Here is a 17,772-nt window from a genome sequence, read left to right as displayed (position 1 = left end):
TACTCACTCTTTGGTTACCTAGCAACAACCTGTTGAGTAGCATGCACAGTAGTAGTTTCAGGTTTCACCGTCATGCCTAAAAACTGCTTAATAGCAGAACAATGGCTCATGAGGAAACTGGATAAAACACGAAAGTTCATGCCACCAATTTGGCAGTATTTCAGATATTTAAAAAAAAAACTAGTTAACTCCATATCAACTGATATCATAGCTTATATTGTGATAGATTTTCAGCCATATTATCCAACGTTATGTCAAACTTTTTCTGGTGCAGAATTCTAACGCATGTATCACATCAGTGACATAAGTCAGATGAAGTACAACATCAGGTATGTGTTTGAAGTAGTGCCATATCTAGAAGTGGCACTAATCATATTTTTTTTTTCTAGGTGAAACGACCAGAATTTTGTCTTTGTCTCACCTCTCCGTAATACTTTTACCCAGAAGGCATTTAGTTTGTCCACACAAAATATTTCTTTAAGGGGAGCCTTTGTTACTGGCATCTGAAAGGCAAATGACATGCATTAAAAAAAAGTTACAATTAGCAATATTTATTATTGAATATATGTACATTTTAGTCTTGGAAACTATTGTCTTTAGATGTTTTATGCAACCTATTTAACACTTCCTTCTCTAAATAGAGGCAGAATAGCTGCAGCAGAGTAACATTCATCTTTGCTCTGTGGTTACATGTATAGCATACTGCACAACTCGAACATGTCAACCTCGCACATGTGTAGCGCTATGATTTCTACCGACGCAAGCCAGAATGTGGACCTGCTCTTAAGGCGTAGGTGTGCTTGAGTTGGGGTAAGGGAAACGGTGTTGGCAGTGTCTGTGAAATGGTGTCAGGGAGGAAGAGAGTTGTAAAATGTGGGTTTCCGTAACCAAACTAGCACTCTTGTTTACACAGGGAAAGAAATAGAGCCATGTCTGTATAAGTGTACCGAGGTGTTTGTTCAGGTAGGTGTGGCGTTGATTATTATCACAATGCACGTCAGTAAGCTGATACATCTGCTTCAGTGGAAGATAAAAGATCTGGTCTGTATTGTTTTCTGGGTTCATTTATACTGTTACACAATGGGCTCACTCGAACCATAGCCCACTGATACAGTATGCCCACATCCTGAGAGTATTCTTTGCTTTTACTTGTGTTGAAGTATCGTAAACATGAAATGAAAAAAAAGAGCTATTCTGTTGTCTATAGCACATATGTGTATGTTTTAAGTAATGCCAGTTCTCAATAGAAGATTATTGAGTGAGCGCAGCAGAGTGTGTGTCTTATTTGATGGTGGATCTGGGTGCATGTTGTTTTTTGAGTTTGCATGAAACCCAGATTGCATGTCACCGACTTCTTTAACAAGTTGCTAAAGGAGTGCAGACGCCCCCTCTGCCTTCCCACACACACCCCTCACTTGAACCACAAGTTGTTGGTTTTGTCACAACATTAGCAACCCACATTGCACACACACCGTCATATAGTACATAAACAAATACTCATTTTCACTGTCTGCTCATGTGTAGAAGTATACAGAGTGCATCAGGTTTAATAGCTGAACATTAATATCTGTTCTTGTCATAGTTTGTTTTGCCACATGTAAACACAGCACTGCTGCTTTTATTCACAGCTTCATGCATTAGCTGCTGAGTCTTTATTTTATACCTCGATGTTTTGAAAGATACAGATAGTATTTCCAGGTTTTATTCTTACTGCCTGAATGCAGCGCATACATTTCAAACCAGCCCACAGTTTTGACAATACCTTCACCATGGTAACAAGACAGGAAGAAGTGAAGGATTAACCAACACAGATCTCCAGGCTTTCATCCAAATCGAAAACTTTGTTCAACAATGAGATCAACAGTTGCTTTGTGCTGTTCATAGTTTTCTAACAGAATTTTTTTTTTTTTTTGTTACAGAAATTTCTAACCTTCTTGTGGTTACCAAGGAGAGAGCTTCCATCTGTCAGCCAACAAAGCATGAGAGGGAGCTCTGCATCTTCCACCGCATTCCCAAGGAGGACATTGAGCAGGTACATTTTCTGTTTGTCTCTTATTATTGCAGAGAAATGCTAAGACATTAGCATGTTGCTTCCTGTGTTCATCATCTACAGTGCCTTACAAATATAGATATGTTATCTGTAAAATCATTTAGAAAACCATTTATTCTTTTTCTTCTGCTTCATAATTATGGAATATTTGTGTTTGTATACCACGCAAAATTCCAGTTAGTATGTTGAAGTTTTTGCATCCAGTTGTAAATATACTTAAATATAACACAATAGCACCAGAAATACAGATTTTAATTAATAACTCATAACTTTGTAATACAACTTAAAATTCTCACCTTTGAATTAATAACACAAAACATTATCTTGCATGCTAGAATATAAAAAAAAAATAGCAAGATACTTTGGATGCAGCTTCTTTCTGACCTCTGAACTGTCTGTGCTCCATGTTGTGTTAACCAGGAGGAGCACCTGGGCGTTGGTACAAAAACCAACATATACCTGGGCACTCTGAGGGTCAAAAATGAGGAAGATGAAGATGCAGGTTACACATCTTTCCAAGAGGTCAAGGTCGTCCTGAAGGTGCTTGGTTCTGGACACAGGGACATTTCTCTGGTGAGACTCACTTTCATACCCATTAGCTTGTTGGAACACATTTTAAAATGTGATGATGTCTGTTGTTCTTATGATAAAAGCTGAAATGTTTCAAATAATTATTAGTTAAAGTCTTCAGCCTGCTGCACCGTTGTTGAAACATGTTTCTCTCTCTGATAACAGGCCTTCTTCGAAACAGCCAACATGATGCGACAAGTGTCTCACAAACACATCGTGCTGCTCTATGGCGTGTGTGTTCGTCATCAGGAGAGTAAGTGCTGTTCAGCTGCTCGATTGAGTTTGAGATTTTTATGATGCAGAGGTTTAACCTCGTGACGCGTCTCTTTCTGTCAAAAGATATCATGGTGGAAGAATATGTCCAGCTAGGACCGCTAGATGTGTTTATCAGGAGACAACAGAGTCCACTGAGCACCAGGTGGAAATTCCAGGTGGCCAAACAGCTGGCCTCCGCTCTTAGCTACCTGGTAAGCAGAAACCTTTATTTTCCCCTTAATTGGTATTTAAATGCATGGTATGATGCTGTGTTTACCCCACATGTGATTTCAGTGTGCAGAAAAACAATAATTGAAAAAGAAAATAATTATGTCACTTCCTGCTGAGTGGGGTGGTCTTGAAGCTAAACAAGGACAACTTATGTAACAATTTAATATATAGTTTTGCAGTCTAAACTAAAAATTTTAATTAAAGATGTCAGAAAAAGACCCCAGATCTGAACAAATCTGTGACTTTTATTCTGAATTTAAGAGAAACTGGCTTTTTTTAAGAGCAGAAGCTTCGAGTTTTAGCAATGACATCTTGGCGACATTTTGTTTCTGCCTAATAAATGTTTTTTGTCATTGTGTGTATTTTAGGAAGACAAAAAGCTGGTCCACGGCTTTGTTTGTGCCAAGAACATTCTGCTTGCCAGAGACGGACTGGATGAAGAGGAGGGAGAGCCCTTCATCAAGCTCAGTGACCCAGGAATACCAATAACGGTGCTCTCCAGGGAGGGTGAGCAAGAAGCACAGGCGACCTCATTTTCACTTTTGTTACAATGCAAATCACAAAGTTGCAAAATAGCTGCCATGGAACTGTTTGCATCAACTTCCTCTTTGTCAGCTGTACATGAAAGCAGAATTGAAAAAAGCAGAAAGGCTGTAGTGAAGTTAGGATGAACTAGGGTGAAATTCATTATTGAGTACTAACTGACTAGTCTAAGACCCTGAGATACTGAAACGAAATTCTAATTCCTCATTAACACCGGCTGGTTTTAATCTTTCCACGAAACACAAGAAAACAAAGCACAGTCAAAGGTTTCTGTGAATATAAAGATTCACATTTGTCTCTTAATCATTCCATCTCATTGAGCAGATTTCAACCAGAGACTGTAACTTGTTTTGTTTTAATCTGTGCAAAGTCAAACTAAGATGGATACGTCTCAAATTGCACAATTCCCCTCGTGTAGCAGCTTCTTGTTTCTGTTCGTCTATCTGAGCTGGAAGTTGTTTGATGGCGGCTGCTGCGGCTGCTCAGATGGATCTGACTCAACCACAGGACAAACTGGAAACGTCTCAGTGTAGACGCGCCCGTGGGAATACCCCTCCCCCCAGCGCTGTTTGTTCTCAGAAATCTTTACCATTTCTTCCATTCCTCTCTCTATCACTTTGCTGATCAGCTGGTCTTCCCGTTCCACATCGATGTGCTTGTCCATAGATTTAATTGAAATCGATGCGTAATGTGCTCAGAGACTCTTTGGGAGCACTCTTCCCTACTTCCCACTAATCTGATTGCTTTCTTCTGGCTCTTAAGATGTTTTCTTCTCTTTCACTGGTTTTCCATCTTTCTCTCTTTTCCCATCTTCTCATTTAAGTTATGGATTTGTGGAGCTAAAAAGACGGCTGTGGATGTCAGATTAGTGGAGCGTTTTTCCAGTAATGCTGAAATTTATCAACCAAACGATGCCAATTCAACAGTTTAAGCTAGCTTCCCACACAGCATTTCCTCCTCACATTAAGAGACAGTATTGCTTCACACCAAGTACGACAGACCATGACAGGAGCCCACATGAGCACTGAACTTTTGTTTGCGTTAAAAACTGTCCTGTTAATTCACCTTTTCTTACAGAACCAATCTTAATAATACACATTCTTTATTTTTACACTGAGTCAATTTTAAGGAAGTAGAAAATTACATATTACTGTCTAGACATGTTTTACAGTGGCTGTGAAAACACTTGTTGGGTTGAACTGAGTGATATACTGATGTACAGATGTAATCTTATAAACTCTAGAAGAGATTTTGCAGTTTCTTTTTTAAGGATTTTTCAGCTCTAGTGGACTTTATTTCACAGTAAACTGACAGGAAAGTGGGTTGTAAGAGAGGAGGAAGAGATACGACAAAGGTCATCAGGCCAAGACTTGAACCCATGACGGCCATGTCAACAACTGAGGCCTCCGCATTTGTGTCACGTCCTCTATACCCCGCACCCTTTTGTTTTTTTGTTTTTAAATATGATTAGCTCTAAGCTGCATGTAAAAGCAGGTTGTTGGTTTTCTCAATTATTAATGTAGCATCTAGAGTTGTCCTGGTATTATTTCTTCAGATGCCAAACAGAGGAACCCTTATACTCTAATCTATCTTATTAAAATTCATCGTAGGTATATGTGGATCAACATTAATCACAGTATCATCTGAAATAAATTTATTGATTCAACTCAGTTTCAAAAAGTAAATTCTTAATTATATATATTTGTTCCACACAAAATAATACCACCAATAAAGACCCAGAATTCACTTTCTGATGGCGAACTGCAAAGTATGTCCAGGATGCAGATAGTACTTGGTCAGAGCCGCTTTTACATGAAAAACTGCATTAATGCAGCTTGGCCGGGAGGCGATCAGTTGTCAGTTCTGCTGAGGTGTTAAAGATGCTTTAATAGCACCTTCAACTTGTCTGCATTGGTGGCTCTTCCTCTTGACAATACTCATATTCTCTATTGAATTTAGGTCAGGTGAACTTCCTGGCCAACCAGATATTTATACTTTAAGCTGTAAGTGGTCTGGGTACGTACCAGGTACTGCTGGGGAAATAAAAAATAGCATCTCTTCAATGCCTTGTGCTTGCTAAAGTGCTGACTTTGGAGCTGATAAGAGGGAAGAGTTACAGGAGCAAATGACATGGCTTCCTAAATCAACTCTTAACCAGGCTTTGGAATCTTGATGCTCAAAACTGAAGAATATGCTGGTCCTTTTGCTCCCTAGCTCAGCAAAAACACTTCTTAAATTGTTTGTATAGTAGCTTAACACCAGGAATGTGACAGTTCTGGGTATGGTACATCTAGAGGAACGGATTCCAACTTACGAATGTCTTACACAACCCTGAAAGGATTCGATTCTTAGTAATCTCTGTTGCTTATGCACATTTTCCTTTTAGCAGTTTTCCTTCTCCTAAACTTTCCATTAACTTACTTGAACATGACTGTTTTTTTTTTATGCATTTTGTCTGTAGCCTTCCTTATAGATGGTGTTAGTCAGTCTGTCTGGTTAGCAGTCTTCATAGCATTATTTCTGTCTATTTGTTCATATAGCTCTTATGTAATACTTATATCTTTCTATAGTTTAATGTGAATGTCAGTAAAGCAAGCAGAAACAAACACTGTGATCATCCTAAAAGCGTTGGTCCAACAGGATTTTGGCTTTGTGTGTGCAGAATGTGTGCATCGCATCCCATGGATTGCTCCTGAATGTGTGAGGAACCCGTCAGAATTGAGCGTGGCGGCTGATAAGTGGGGGTTCGGTACCACCCTGTGGGAGATCTGTTACGATGGAGAGGTTCCTCTCAAAGAGAAGAAGCTGACGGAGGTAAATGAACACAAAAACGGCTCGAAATCAGATTCCTACTTGATTTTTCCTGAGTTCTTACAGAGAAACTGATCCCCTTTCCTTCCTTCCATAATTTGTGGTGAGCAGAAGGAGAGGTTTTATGAAGCTGAATTCCAGTTGGCCACCCCAGACTACAAGGAGCTTGCTGAACTCATGACCCGCTGCATGAACTATGACCCCAAGAAGAGACCCTTCTTCAGGGCTATCGTCAGAGACTTGGATGTACTAGAAGAAAAAAGTATGTGTGATAAGTTTCACTTAATCTATATTTATTGTGTTTACATATGAACTCAAACCCTTTTGTTTTTGCATTTCAACATCAGGTCGGGTTTTATTATCTGTTATGTAAGATTAGAAAAGGTTTAATAAAACTAAGCTGTGGAGACCAAACCAACACATTCAGGCTGTATTTTTAACCTATGAAATCCGACCTGGATGTTATGCGCGGTTTGTCTCTCATGTAGCAGCAGCAGCCTCAGATATAGAGAGAGTTGTTTACTCGCTCAGATGTTCATGAGGAAGTTCACTGGGTACATTACCAGTGATCTGCCCCTCCTTGGGCCCCACAGAAACACACTTCAGTCCATTCTTCCACCTAGTGGCTGCTTCTGTATACTGCAGTCTGTCTTGCTAACCAAACAACATAAAACAATTATTTCTCTGTTTAAACATATTAAAAACCCTGCGGAATCATTTTATTCTAACATAAATATTGACTTTTATTTCTTTTAGATATTCAGCATCACAACTTGTTTATATAATTTGCTTTAAGTATCATAGTAGCCAATTACAGGGAAACTAGTGCAAGCAAACAGTTACATAACCACAAAAAATTCTAGTGAAAAACATAACAGTCGACCACAATAGACTTCCTATTACGCAACTATGCATATGTTGAACAAACTCATTTCACACAGATGGATATGTGTTGCTGTTGCTCGGCAGCAAGAGGGTCTTGGATTCAAATCCCAGTCGGGGTCCTTTCTGTTTGCTCTCCTGTGTGTGTGCGTGTTTGTGTTTGTGTGTGTGTTCTCTCCGGGTACTCTGGTTTCCTTCCGCAGTCCAAAAATATGACTGCTCTCTAATTAGTCCTCAGGTGTGTTGAAATGGGCTTCCTCAGGACACAATAAGGAATTGTGATTTATCTATTTTTTTTATCACTACCTTCCACACAGTAACTGGATTTATTTATTTTGTTTAAATGTACTGATGTATATTGATGCTCTAATGGAACCACCAGTGGAGAAAATAGTAACAGTAAGAATCCCCACAATATTGTCAACTTGTTCAACCATCAGAATTTAATGTTGTTGTGATAAATCTGATCTAAATGATACAAGAAATCATTTTTAATAACTTTTTAAAAAAATGTCTGTAATTAAATTTACTAAGAGTTATTATTGACTAATCACACACAGACTGATGTTTTCAAGTCTTTATTTCTGTTAATGGCGACTTTTTGCTTTCAGCTAACGAAAACACAGAAAAAAGAAGCACATACTGGAGAAATAGGGGCTTAATGAAAAGTATGTTTAATGCCTGCTTAAAGTTTAATTTTGATCAAAGATATTTTTCCTTTCCTCAGGTCCATTCATCAAACCATGTCCAATACAGCCGGTGGACCCGACTGTATTTGAAACCAGATTCCTGAGGAAGATCAGAGAACTTGGAGAGGTAAACAAAAGCTTTATGTTTTATCAATTGTTGTCTTGATATTCTTGACAATTATGCAACGATTTACAAAGACAAACATAACAGCTAATTAATGCTGTTGTATCTTATTTTCTGCTTACTAAAGTCAGAAAGCAGTGTATAATTTCGTTTTTTACCATTAAAAAAGCTTAGAAAATATCAGAGAATTTATTTCTTAATGTTACTCATATTGAGTTGAAAGCTGTTCTCGTGCCTTTTTCTTAAAAGATAAAAAGTGTTCATGCTCTCCACTCACAGGGTCACTTCGGTAAGGTGGAGTTGTGTCGCTACGACCCTCGGGGAGACCGAACGGGTGAAATGGTGGCAGTGAAGTCCTTGAAGCCCGAGAACGGCGAGGAACAGAGCAACAACCTCCTCAAAGAGATTGAGATCCTAAAGGCTCTTTATCATGAAAACATCGTCAAATACAAAGGCATCAGCCAGGAAGAAGGTGCTGCGCAACACAAATACAGACATGACACAAAACTGTACAAAAAATATTTACATGTTTCATCTAACATAAAAAAAAAGTCTTTATCCAGCAGTTTTGGCTTCATCTGGTTTAAATTCTGTACAAAAAAGTATTTTTTGCTATTTAGTTAATCAAATAATGAACAGATCAACCCTACTCTGTATTAAGTCAAGCAGAAAGGACTGGGCTTTTCCATCCTTTGATACAAATATTAAATTGTTCATTTACATCTTGGACTGTATTTTAATGTTCTATATAAAAATACAAGGCTTAAGTGGTTGAATGGAAAAAATCCAAAGAACGTGCCGGCTTTTTATTCAATTAATCATCAGAATAAACAATAGAATAATCGATTACCAAAATAATCAGAAGTCACACCTCTACAGAGCATAATGTTGAATTAAAGGTAAAGTCGTTTTACCTGGATGTGTTTAAGTGTATCATAATAAAAAGTGACAACCACATGTCAGATGTTTTTTTTTTTTTTCTCTCATCTTTGATTCATTTTCCTACCACTGCACGATTATGTACTACTTTGTGTTTGATTTCTAGGTGGAAAGACCATCAAGCTGATAATGGAGTATCTTCCACTGGGCAGTTTGAAGGAGTATCTTCCCAGATACAAGAGCCAGACCAGCCTTGGCACCCTGCTAAGCTACTGTATCCAGATATGTCGGGTAATACAATCTTTACTCCTGGGACCTTTTGTCATGTCAGATTATTCAGTCTCAAGTTGCTAAAGACTTTCTTGTTTATGTTTTTTGTGTGTTTTTTTTTTTTTTTTTTTTTTTAGGGCATGGATTATTTGGGATCTCGGAACTACATCCACCGCGACTTGGCAGCCCGAAATGTGCTGGTGGAAAAAGAAGGCATGGTGAAGATCGGAGATTTTGGCCTCACAAAAAGCCTGAAGGAAAACAACGGTTATTACACGGTCAAGGACGAAAACGACAGCCCCGTCTTCTGGTTAGTTGAGAACAAAGATGACTAGCGAACTTGTTTTTTTTTTTTTTAAATGACTTTACATATGAATAACAAACCTCTTTTAACCCATTTTCTGTGTTTCAGGTATGCTCCTGAGTGTCTGACTCAGTGCAAGTTTTACCTCGCTTCAGATGTCTGGTCCTTCGGTGTGACCATGTATGAAATCATCACCTACTGCGATTCGTCCAAAAGCCCAATGACGGTCAGTGTTCCCTGTTTCTACTCAGATGATTCTACATTAAAACACATGTACATTCATACTCAATCAACTGTATTTGTCTGTGCATTGCCCACATAGTTATTTGCCTGTGGCAGATGGCACAATTCTTCGGCCAATAAAAGCAGATGACGCGTTTTACTAGAAGCAATCTAAGCAGCAATCTGTGCCAACGTTGCAAGTCTAGTTTATTATGGAGATCCATCACCGACATCACACTTTTATCTGTGGATGATGTTGAGAACCAAACTGAAGAACAGAGGAAGCTTTATGGACAGTTATTTAATAAAATAGGTTTTCATAATTTCCCCCTTTTTACAACCTGGTGATAAAATGTTTGGACCATTTTTCTTATGTTCAGAATTTTTTCATCCAATCAATTGCGTTCCAAAATCTTAAAAACTGTAAACAGCTGGGCACAGTAACAAATTTTGTTTTTATGGTACAAAACAAACATTTAAAAAGGCACAAATAATGAGAAAATGTAATGGCTTACTAAATTTCTTTTTATATTGAAGAGTAATTGAAAACTTGACCAATAACTCTGCGATTTGCTTTTGTCCTTACCTTCACAGTGCTTCCTAGATATGATCGGGAGAGCTCAAGGCCAGATGACCATTGTCCGCTTGGTGAATGTTCTGCAGGAGGGAAAAAGACTGGCTTGTCCTGAAGGTTGCCCTGGCCGTGTAAGTAACTTTATGATTTTTCTTAACTTTCGTTAAAGTTTTTCCTTCACATTAGTGTGTGCAGACAGAACTCCAATCTGTCTGAGCTGGTTCCAGAACAAACATCTGCTTCCCCGTGTAAGAGGCCTAGCTAAAAGCTTTCAAAGGCTGAAGTGTGATCTAAAGGTTTGGGGAAGTTCAAGTTAACAACATAAACAGGGGTGTCCAAACTTTTTGTCACGTGGACAAAATTGTCAAGACAAAAGCACTTACAGGCCGGGAAAAATAATAAACTAAGCAGCAAAACATTGGGTACAGCAGTCAGGTTTTTTGTAGATCCATCCCATAAAAGGGTTTTCCAGGTTTGCCTCATTGAAAGAAAGGCAATAGTGTGTTATAGCCTAAATTTTCTATTGTAAGATTTTAGACTGAAGATTCTCTCTACATTTTTTGGCTCTTACCTACTTCTGCATACTTCAGCCGGGGAAAAAAACAAAAAACCTTTTGCTATATCTTTTGGTAATTTCAGCTTTTACAATTTTTTAAATATTTAAACTTTGATTCACATTTCAGTTCTAATGAAATTCTTTAGAATTCCACAAAAATCACCATCTTTGACAGCTCACTACTAAAGCCTACTTCAAATTAGAAACTTCATTCAACTTTTAAACAAGTCACAAGATGTTCACCTGCCTTCAAATGATTCAGCTTTTTGATATCGTAAGGGTTTTTCTAAAAAAAAAAAAAAAAAAAATTAAGTTGTATTCAGATTTTTCAGTTTTACAATGGAATCAATTGACAGAATAATTCATCTGACACTTTTTAAAATTTGACTGCTTGTTCACAAACAAAATGCTCCTGTTTGTACATATTACACTGTATAGTAATAATTTATGCATCAGAATGTAAGTGGGCGGCAGACTTGTGTCCTGCATTGCAGTTGTGGCCTTGACTTTGGACACCGCCCTGCTTTAAGGCAAACTGAGAAAGTGTTTAAAATCCAGTTTTATTTTCCAGGTGTATGAGCTGATGCGGAAGTGCTGGGAGCACACTCCGGAGCGGAGAATCACCTTCAAGCGTCTGATTGAGGAGCTGTCCATCCTGCAGCAGCACCACCAACAGAACAGCCTGTAAACCTCCACAAGGTTCTGTTGTGAAAGCAACATGGGACCAGGAGCGAGCTGCCAAATCAGACCATTAGCTGCATGTTCAGCTTCACGTCGCAGAGGAAATCCTGTCATAATCGCCCATAAACTTTCAGCGTCATCTGGGGGAAAAAAAAAATATATATATATATGCCTAACCGTACTTTTAGATACTTCGCATTTGGAACTTATAATCCTGATATTTCCTGTTGTGATGAACATTTATGAAGAAATGAATCTTATATTCTACATAAAGTAGTTGATGTTTCTGGACCTGCTGGGATACTGTAGTGCTCTGAAGAACCGTTCATCATGAAAGGATGAACGGTTTGTGCCGCTGCTGGGTCATGGACTCCTTTTTTGAGAGAAAAATAGCACGATCCGAGTTGAGAATCATGGATTTTTAACGGTTTACATAGATTTGTTGTGCAAATGCAGCTTCCAAGAGGTGGAATTAAATTAGAGCCAGTAATCAAATAGCTGTATGACTTTCAGTCCAACACAGAAAGATCAGTAGCACAATTTTAATTGGAGTAAATTAATCTGAAGTCGTAGAAAATGTCCAACTTGATTGGAAAGAACCATCATCTTGCTTTGCATCAACTGTTTAACCTGCATTTGCACAGGAACTGTGTTTTTGTTTGTATCTTTTTTTTTTTTTTATTGTGCAATTGATCAGTGAGCCCAACATGCTGTAACGTTAAACATGGTTATGGAAAAGTGTTTCTAAGACAGGCAGTGGGGGGCAGCAGTGCTTCACTTTCCATCCGTTTTGCAGCCTTACATGGAGCAAGTGGAGGCATGTCGGAACCCATAATCTGTAAATGCTCTGCTGCACAAGAGCAACAGCTGCAAAGTTCACCGGGAGACGACGTTAGATGGGCAGGAGTTGCTCCAACCAAGTGACTTTATTTTAAAATAATCCCACATTTTATGGTTGAACATGTTTATGCATATAACTTTTTTTTTTTAAATGTAGTTTCACAATACTCCACAAGTATAAAAAGTGTATTTATCCACATTAGTGGAATTGCTTGGAGCTGAAGGGACTTTTTCTGCTCTAAATGCCACCCATGGGTCCGTCTGTCAGGCAGAGACGACATGGTCAAGATTACACGATGCGCTTTAATCCACATTTTATTTAGGAATGTAAAAGGCAAATCCTTCTGCTCTAAGAAAAAACATATGTATAATTTTTCAAGAAAAAAAAAGATACATAAACTCTTAATGAAAAAATAAATAAAAGGTCTCAGTTTTCTTTTAAGTTTAAAGCAACATGTTCAAATGAAAATGGTTCTATATTGTACAGCAGTGTGATGTCATGCCAAATCTGCTCTAGAAATATCTTAGCAGTAAAACAATATTAATGTCAGTGTGATATAAAATTCCCCAAACTCTAGTTTGTTAGAAAACACACTTGAAAAGGAAAAATGTTAGTGTGGACCAGTAAACAGCCAATTGGAAATTATTTACAACCATTAAATTGGCCAAAAAACAAAACAAAACAAAAAACACCCAAGTGTATAAATATTGCAAACATGTGATCAAGAAACTTCCATGTTCATTCACTGTTGCAAAGTGCAACCTCTACTGATCAATCTGTAATGTGCAGATTCTCACAAGTACACTGTGAAACCCAACAACAGAACAGGAAGTCTGAATTTTAACCTAAACTCAGAGTAATTCTACCTGCTAATACAGACAGATTGTCATCTACCTGCAGTTTTAGCAGTGGCAACAGAGGAAGAGAATGAAGCCGTCCAGACCGTGTTGGTCACGCTTTTCATATATTGAATTAAAACAGCCATGTTGTTCCGCTGGGCATTTCTGTTTTCTCAGAACGGTTGTTTACAGCACAGGGAATTTCCGGTAAGCTTCATAGTGTCGAATTGGTGCATTACATACATCACAGCTAATCGTTAGCGCACTGTTGGCACGCAACCCATGCACATGGCGTCAGAGGCCTGTTGACCTTTGCCGAATGTCTTCCCCTCTCTCACAATCCGCTTTTCTGTCAAATAAAGCCCCCCAGAGCCAAGATAATCTTTTGAAAGAAACAAATGGAATTTTCACAGTCCATGCCTCCAGGAAGCAATTGTTTCTCAATAGCTGAGGGTCCCTGTATGAAGTGAAGATTTTCTGCTCAATTTAATTCCTCCAAAAATCTATTTGTTGCGTCAGACCACCATCGCCTTATTTCAGAGAAAATCACACACTAGCATGCTATTAGCTTCAGTTAATGTGTGTGTTGATCAGAATGACACAGCCAAACTCAAAATAGAAAGAAAAATTTAGAGAAAGTAATGCCATCTGTCACCTTAGCATCTCTAATAATCCCTTTCTCTGTTGATGCTGAGAATGATTCACTCTGCAGGTAACAAGCGCACAGTTTGGTTCGTATCCCCCAAGCATCGAGCAGACATGTGACAGCTCTACAGGTGCCTGCACAGCGCAGTAGTCTAGCAGACACAACACACTGTCTGCTCGCTTCAGTGAGCGAGCAGACAGTGGAGGAATAATCCCTGCAGGCTGAGCGGCTGAAGGCAGCTGAAGTTGTTTTCCCCCAATTTTCTTTCAGTCTCTCTCCCCCCATTTCTCCGTTGCCTTCCAGGAACTCATTTTAAGAGCATGACAAAGACAAACGCAAAGTGTCAGTGGATGGAACGTCGGTTCATTATCTGCAATTCAATGGATCACGGCAGCCGGAACTGAGAAGTTTTAATCAACTCAAGAAGCGGCAGACAGAAACCTACCAAGAACAAATAAACAAAGGAGCGACAGAGTGTTAATTTATAATTACTCACATCTCCAGCCGATTGCTTCTTACAGGAAGACGATTAAAGTCATGTACTGACAGATACTGGCTGGAAATGCTCTTTGCTTCAGCCATTCACACATGAGACATGAAACTGGAAGTCTGAAATGAATCCAAGCCCATTGTCTGTCTAGTTTGGTGAAGAATCTTTTGGTGTAAATAAAATAAAACCAACAATACTATCCCACAACTCTCTCTGCAGATACAAAAAGCAAACAGTGGGTCCAGATGAAGCATCCCTTTTGTGTAAAATAATAAAATAGATGAACATTTTATACATACAATAGATCAGCATGTCCCTCCATACTCCTCCACCCAAATCACACAAATAATCCTAACGTTTTTAAGCAAATATACAGAACACTCTGGCAGCCTAAAACACAGCACATCAATTCAAAGCTTTGCTTAATGCATTTTTTTTCCAATTAAATATTAGTAGTTACTTGAAAGTCTACGCAGGTACAAGTAGAAAATGCAAAAACAATTAAGCATGGTGGATGCATCTTTATGAGGGGCTAATTTGTTGCTGCACATAAAAATGTCACTTAAAATTGTATTGAGACAAAGACTGGACAAAGTCTTTGTCTCACAGAGACATCGAACTGATGAGACGATGATACACACACACATAAGTCAACGGTTCTGAAATGATGGATAATTTCTCCTCATAACCGTCTGCTGTGTAATAATAGAAAATATATAATATTGCGCTACTCTAACACATCCAAATGAATCTAAAAATCATTTCAGTAATCCAGTAGCTCTCAATACAAGGTATGCAGTTACACGGGAAGGTACACAAAGCTTCATTTTCACGATCTGAAGTGGTTTGTCTGTATTCTCAAACAATTCTGAGATGGCGATAATGGCATATTGTGAAGAAAATGATCAGTACAACAGACAGAAATCTATTTGAAGCAAAAGTAAAAGATGGCACAGCAGACAAGCTCAACAAATGCTTTTCAAATCCTGCTGCCTCAATCTTAAGCTCCTCCTGTGGCTACGACACAACGCTCACTCCTTGGGCGTTTGTTTCCATCTTGAAATAAGACCAATCACTGTTATAGCTGCTCACTATGGAGGGAAATCCATTTCCAGTGCTGGAACAGACCAGAGTCCACCGTAATGTGTGAGAGTGGTCTGAGTTGAGTGAGTAAGGATAAAGCTAAAAGGAAAAAAATAAAAAAAGAGCAGCGCAAATGCAAAATGATCTCAACCCAAAAAGATGTAAGGACAACAGTTTTTTCTTAATAGGAGACAAAGTGACGAATCAAAAAAGAATGAAACTACAAAAACCAAATTACAAACATGAACCGAGTCATTTGGATCCACAATATTAATAAATTGTATTACTATGACAATAACAAGAAGCAGTAGCAATGCTTGTAGAATTAGACAAAAAAATAAATAAAAAAACTAAGCATAAATATTTAACCAAAAAAAGGAATCTGCCAAATTATAATTGATAATATTTAGATTAAACCTCAACCCTGAATTGATTTACAATATATATGCAAGAAATACTTTTTGCTGACAAGGACATTCTAAATTAAATAGAGATTAAATTAATACAGCACAGTCCAGCAGATACAGTTGGGGGTTTAATGTGAAAATTGGCAAAATTAGACAATCATATAAACTGTGGCCACCAGATGACAGCAAAGTGCTTCCAATATGATAATTAAGTGTTTTGAATATAGATTACCAGCCGTTGCTGTCTGGCTGTGTGGTAGTTTGGGGCGAATTCAACAGAATAATCTGAGGGTTTAAGCATACACACTGTAGTTAGGACTTATCTCCAATAAATGCTAATTAAGGAGGCTCTCATGTAGAACAAGAATGAAAATTAAAAAGAAAAAAGTGAAACATGCAGACACCTACATGCACAGATACAGGGACAGAGGCTGATCAGACACCAAAAATCTTTTTTTCCCCCCCCAGTTATCTCATGAAACTTGTATGCACATTTAAAAACCCAGGGTTTTTGGCAGTAAATTCAGTAAAACTGACCAGCTAATTTGATGCTTACAAGGTTCCAAACAGGAAGTACAAATTCTTTCATGCTGCTATAGTGACTTGCAAAAGTATTTCTACCCCTACCATCCACAGACTTCAATGTACTGATGTCACCTTTCAATAGGATAAAAGCCCTAAACTTTCAGGTAGAGATACAGTGGCATATTCATCTGTAAAAATGGCCTAGTCAAAGTCCAGACCTAAATCTTATATATAAAGAATGGACACAAACTGAATAAACACAAATTTCAGTCAATATACAAAGCTGGTAGAGAGACCAGCAGTAACCACAGTGAAAATGGTTTCACAATGTAATGACTCAAAGGGACTAAATGAAAATGCACACCACACTTTTCAGTTTTTTATTTTAGAAAGCCGTTTATCCTAATGAAATCCATTGAAGTTATTAATTTCATGGTTTAAAAAAAAAAAAAAACGAAAACATTCCAAGGGTAGGAAAACTTTTGCAAGGCTCTTTGTCTGCTTACATTACTGCTCCTTACAAATGCTAAGAGTTTATATTCAAAGTACGGCACAGCTTATTTTGTAACCAGCAGATTCTCCATTTCAATTATTATAATTCCCATGCAGTTACAGTAAACCATTTATTAATTTTAAATTTTGCCACAACTTATGCTGAACTGAGAATAAATATTTATAAAAAAAACAACATTTTGGTCCTCTAATCTTTATAAAAGGAGTTCCACAGCAGTTATTTTCAACGTGGGTTTTATTATTTTTTTGATGATCTGCAAGGGAATGATGCGTGACCTAGTTCAGTTTTGGTGTAAATGTTATTGGACCAAAATGACCCTGATTACAATTTGAACACCTCATAAGAATACCTGAATCTCAGCATTCTGAACTGTGTGGATGTAAACGTCACGTCGATCCGACCTGCAGTGACAAACACGTCTGGGTTTGCTGTCGCTCATGCCATTGTTGTTGGTTTTCACAGTGTGTGAGCATTACTGCCATGGCAATACAAGTGATATTGTTCTCAGAGATATAAAATTCTGAAATTTATAAGCAAATTGCAAAGACATAAAAAATAGAGATAGAAAAAATGAGAAAGCTGTAACCATGTGTATAAACCAGTGCCAGTTTAGAATGGCTGAAGACTTCAAATAAAAACCTTATACATTCATCCTTTGACAGTAGTTGGAGCCTTGGTTATTGCCTTTTTTTTTTTTTTAAGTCAGTGCACTTAAACCTTAATGTTCAAACTGTGACAAAAAAAAAAAAAAAAAAAAAAAAAACCCCCCCTTAATAAAAAAGTTTT

General features: G+C 37.9%; 1 protein-coding gene across 1 annotated transcript in view; it reads left to right on the top strand.

Annotated features, from left to right (window-relative positions):
* jak1 (Janus kinase 1) overlaps positions 1–15,878 on the top strand; it is a 39,772-nt gene extending 23,894 nt beyond the window's left edge. The window contains exons 12-25 of the mRNA XM_015038337.1: positions 1,920–2,032; positions 2,471–2,623; positions 2,786–2,873; positions 2,960–3,087; positions 3,475–3,613; positions 6,312–6,463; positions 6,572–6,722; positions 8,070–8,158; positions 8,435–8,627; positions 9,201–9,325; positions 9,442–9,614; positions 9,717–9,834; positions 10,425–10,535; positions 11,532–15,878. Of these exons, the coding sequence (XP_014893823.1) occupies positions 1,920–2,032; positions 2,471–2,623; positions 2,786–2,873; positions 2,960–3,087; positions 3,475–3,613; positions 6,312–6,463; positions 6,572–6,722; positions 8,070–8,158; positions 8,435–8,627; positions 9,201–9,325; positions 9,442–9,614; positions 9,717–9,834; positions 10,425–10,535; positions 11,532–11,648 (1,850 nt within the window). The 3' untranslated portion in view covers positions 11,649–15,878. The remainder of the gene's footprint in view (positions 1–1,919; positions 2,033–2,470; positions 2,624–2,785; positions 2,874–2,959; positions 3,088–3,474; positions 3,614–6,311; positions 6,464–6,571; positions 6,723–8,069; positions 8,159–8,434; positions 8,628–9,200; positions 9,326–9,441; positions 9,615–9,716; positions 9,835–10,424; positions 10,536–11,531) is intronic.
* The last annotated feature ends 1,894 nt before the right edge of the window (positions 15,879–17,772 follow it).

The sequence above is a fragment of the Poecilia latipinna genome, unplaced genomic scaffold, assembly GCF_001443285.1.
Source record: "Poecilia latipinna isolate Pla-1442-1.1 unplaced genomic scaffold, P_latipinna-1.0 Scaffold438, whole genome shotgun sequence".
NCBI lineage: Eukaryota > Metazoa > Chordata > Actinopteri > Cyprinodontiformes > Poeciliidae > Poecilia > Poecilia latipinna.
This window is presented reverse-complemented; position numbering and strand designations above follow the sequence as displayed.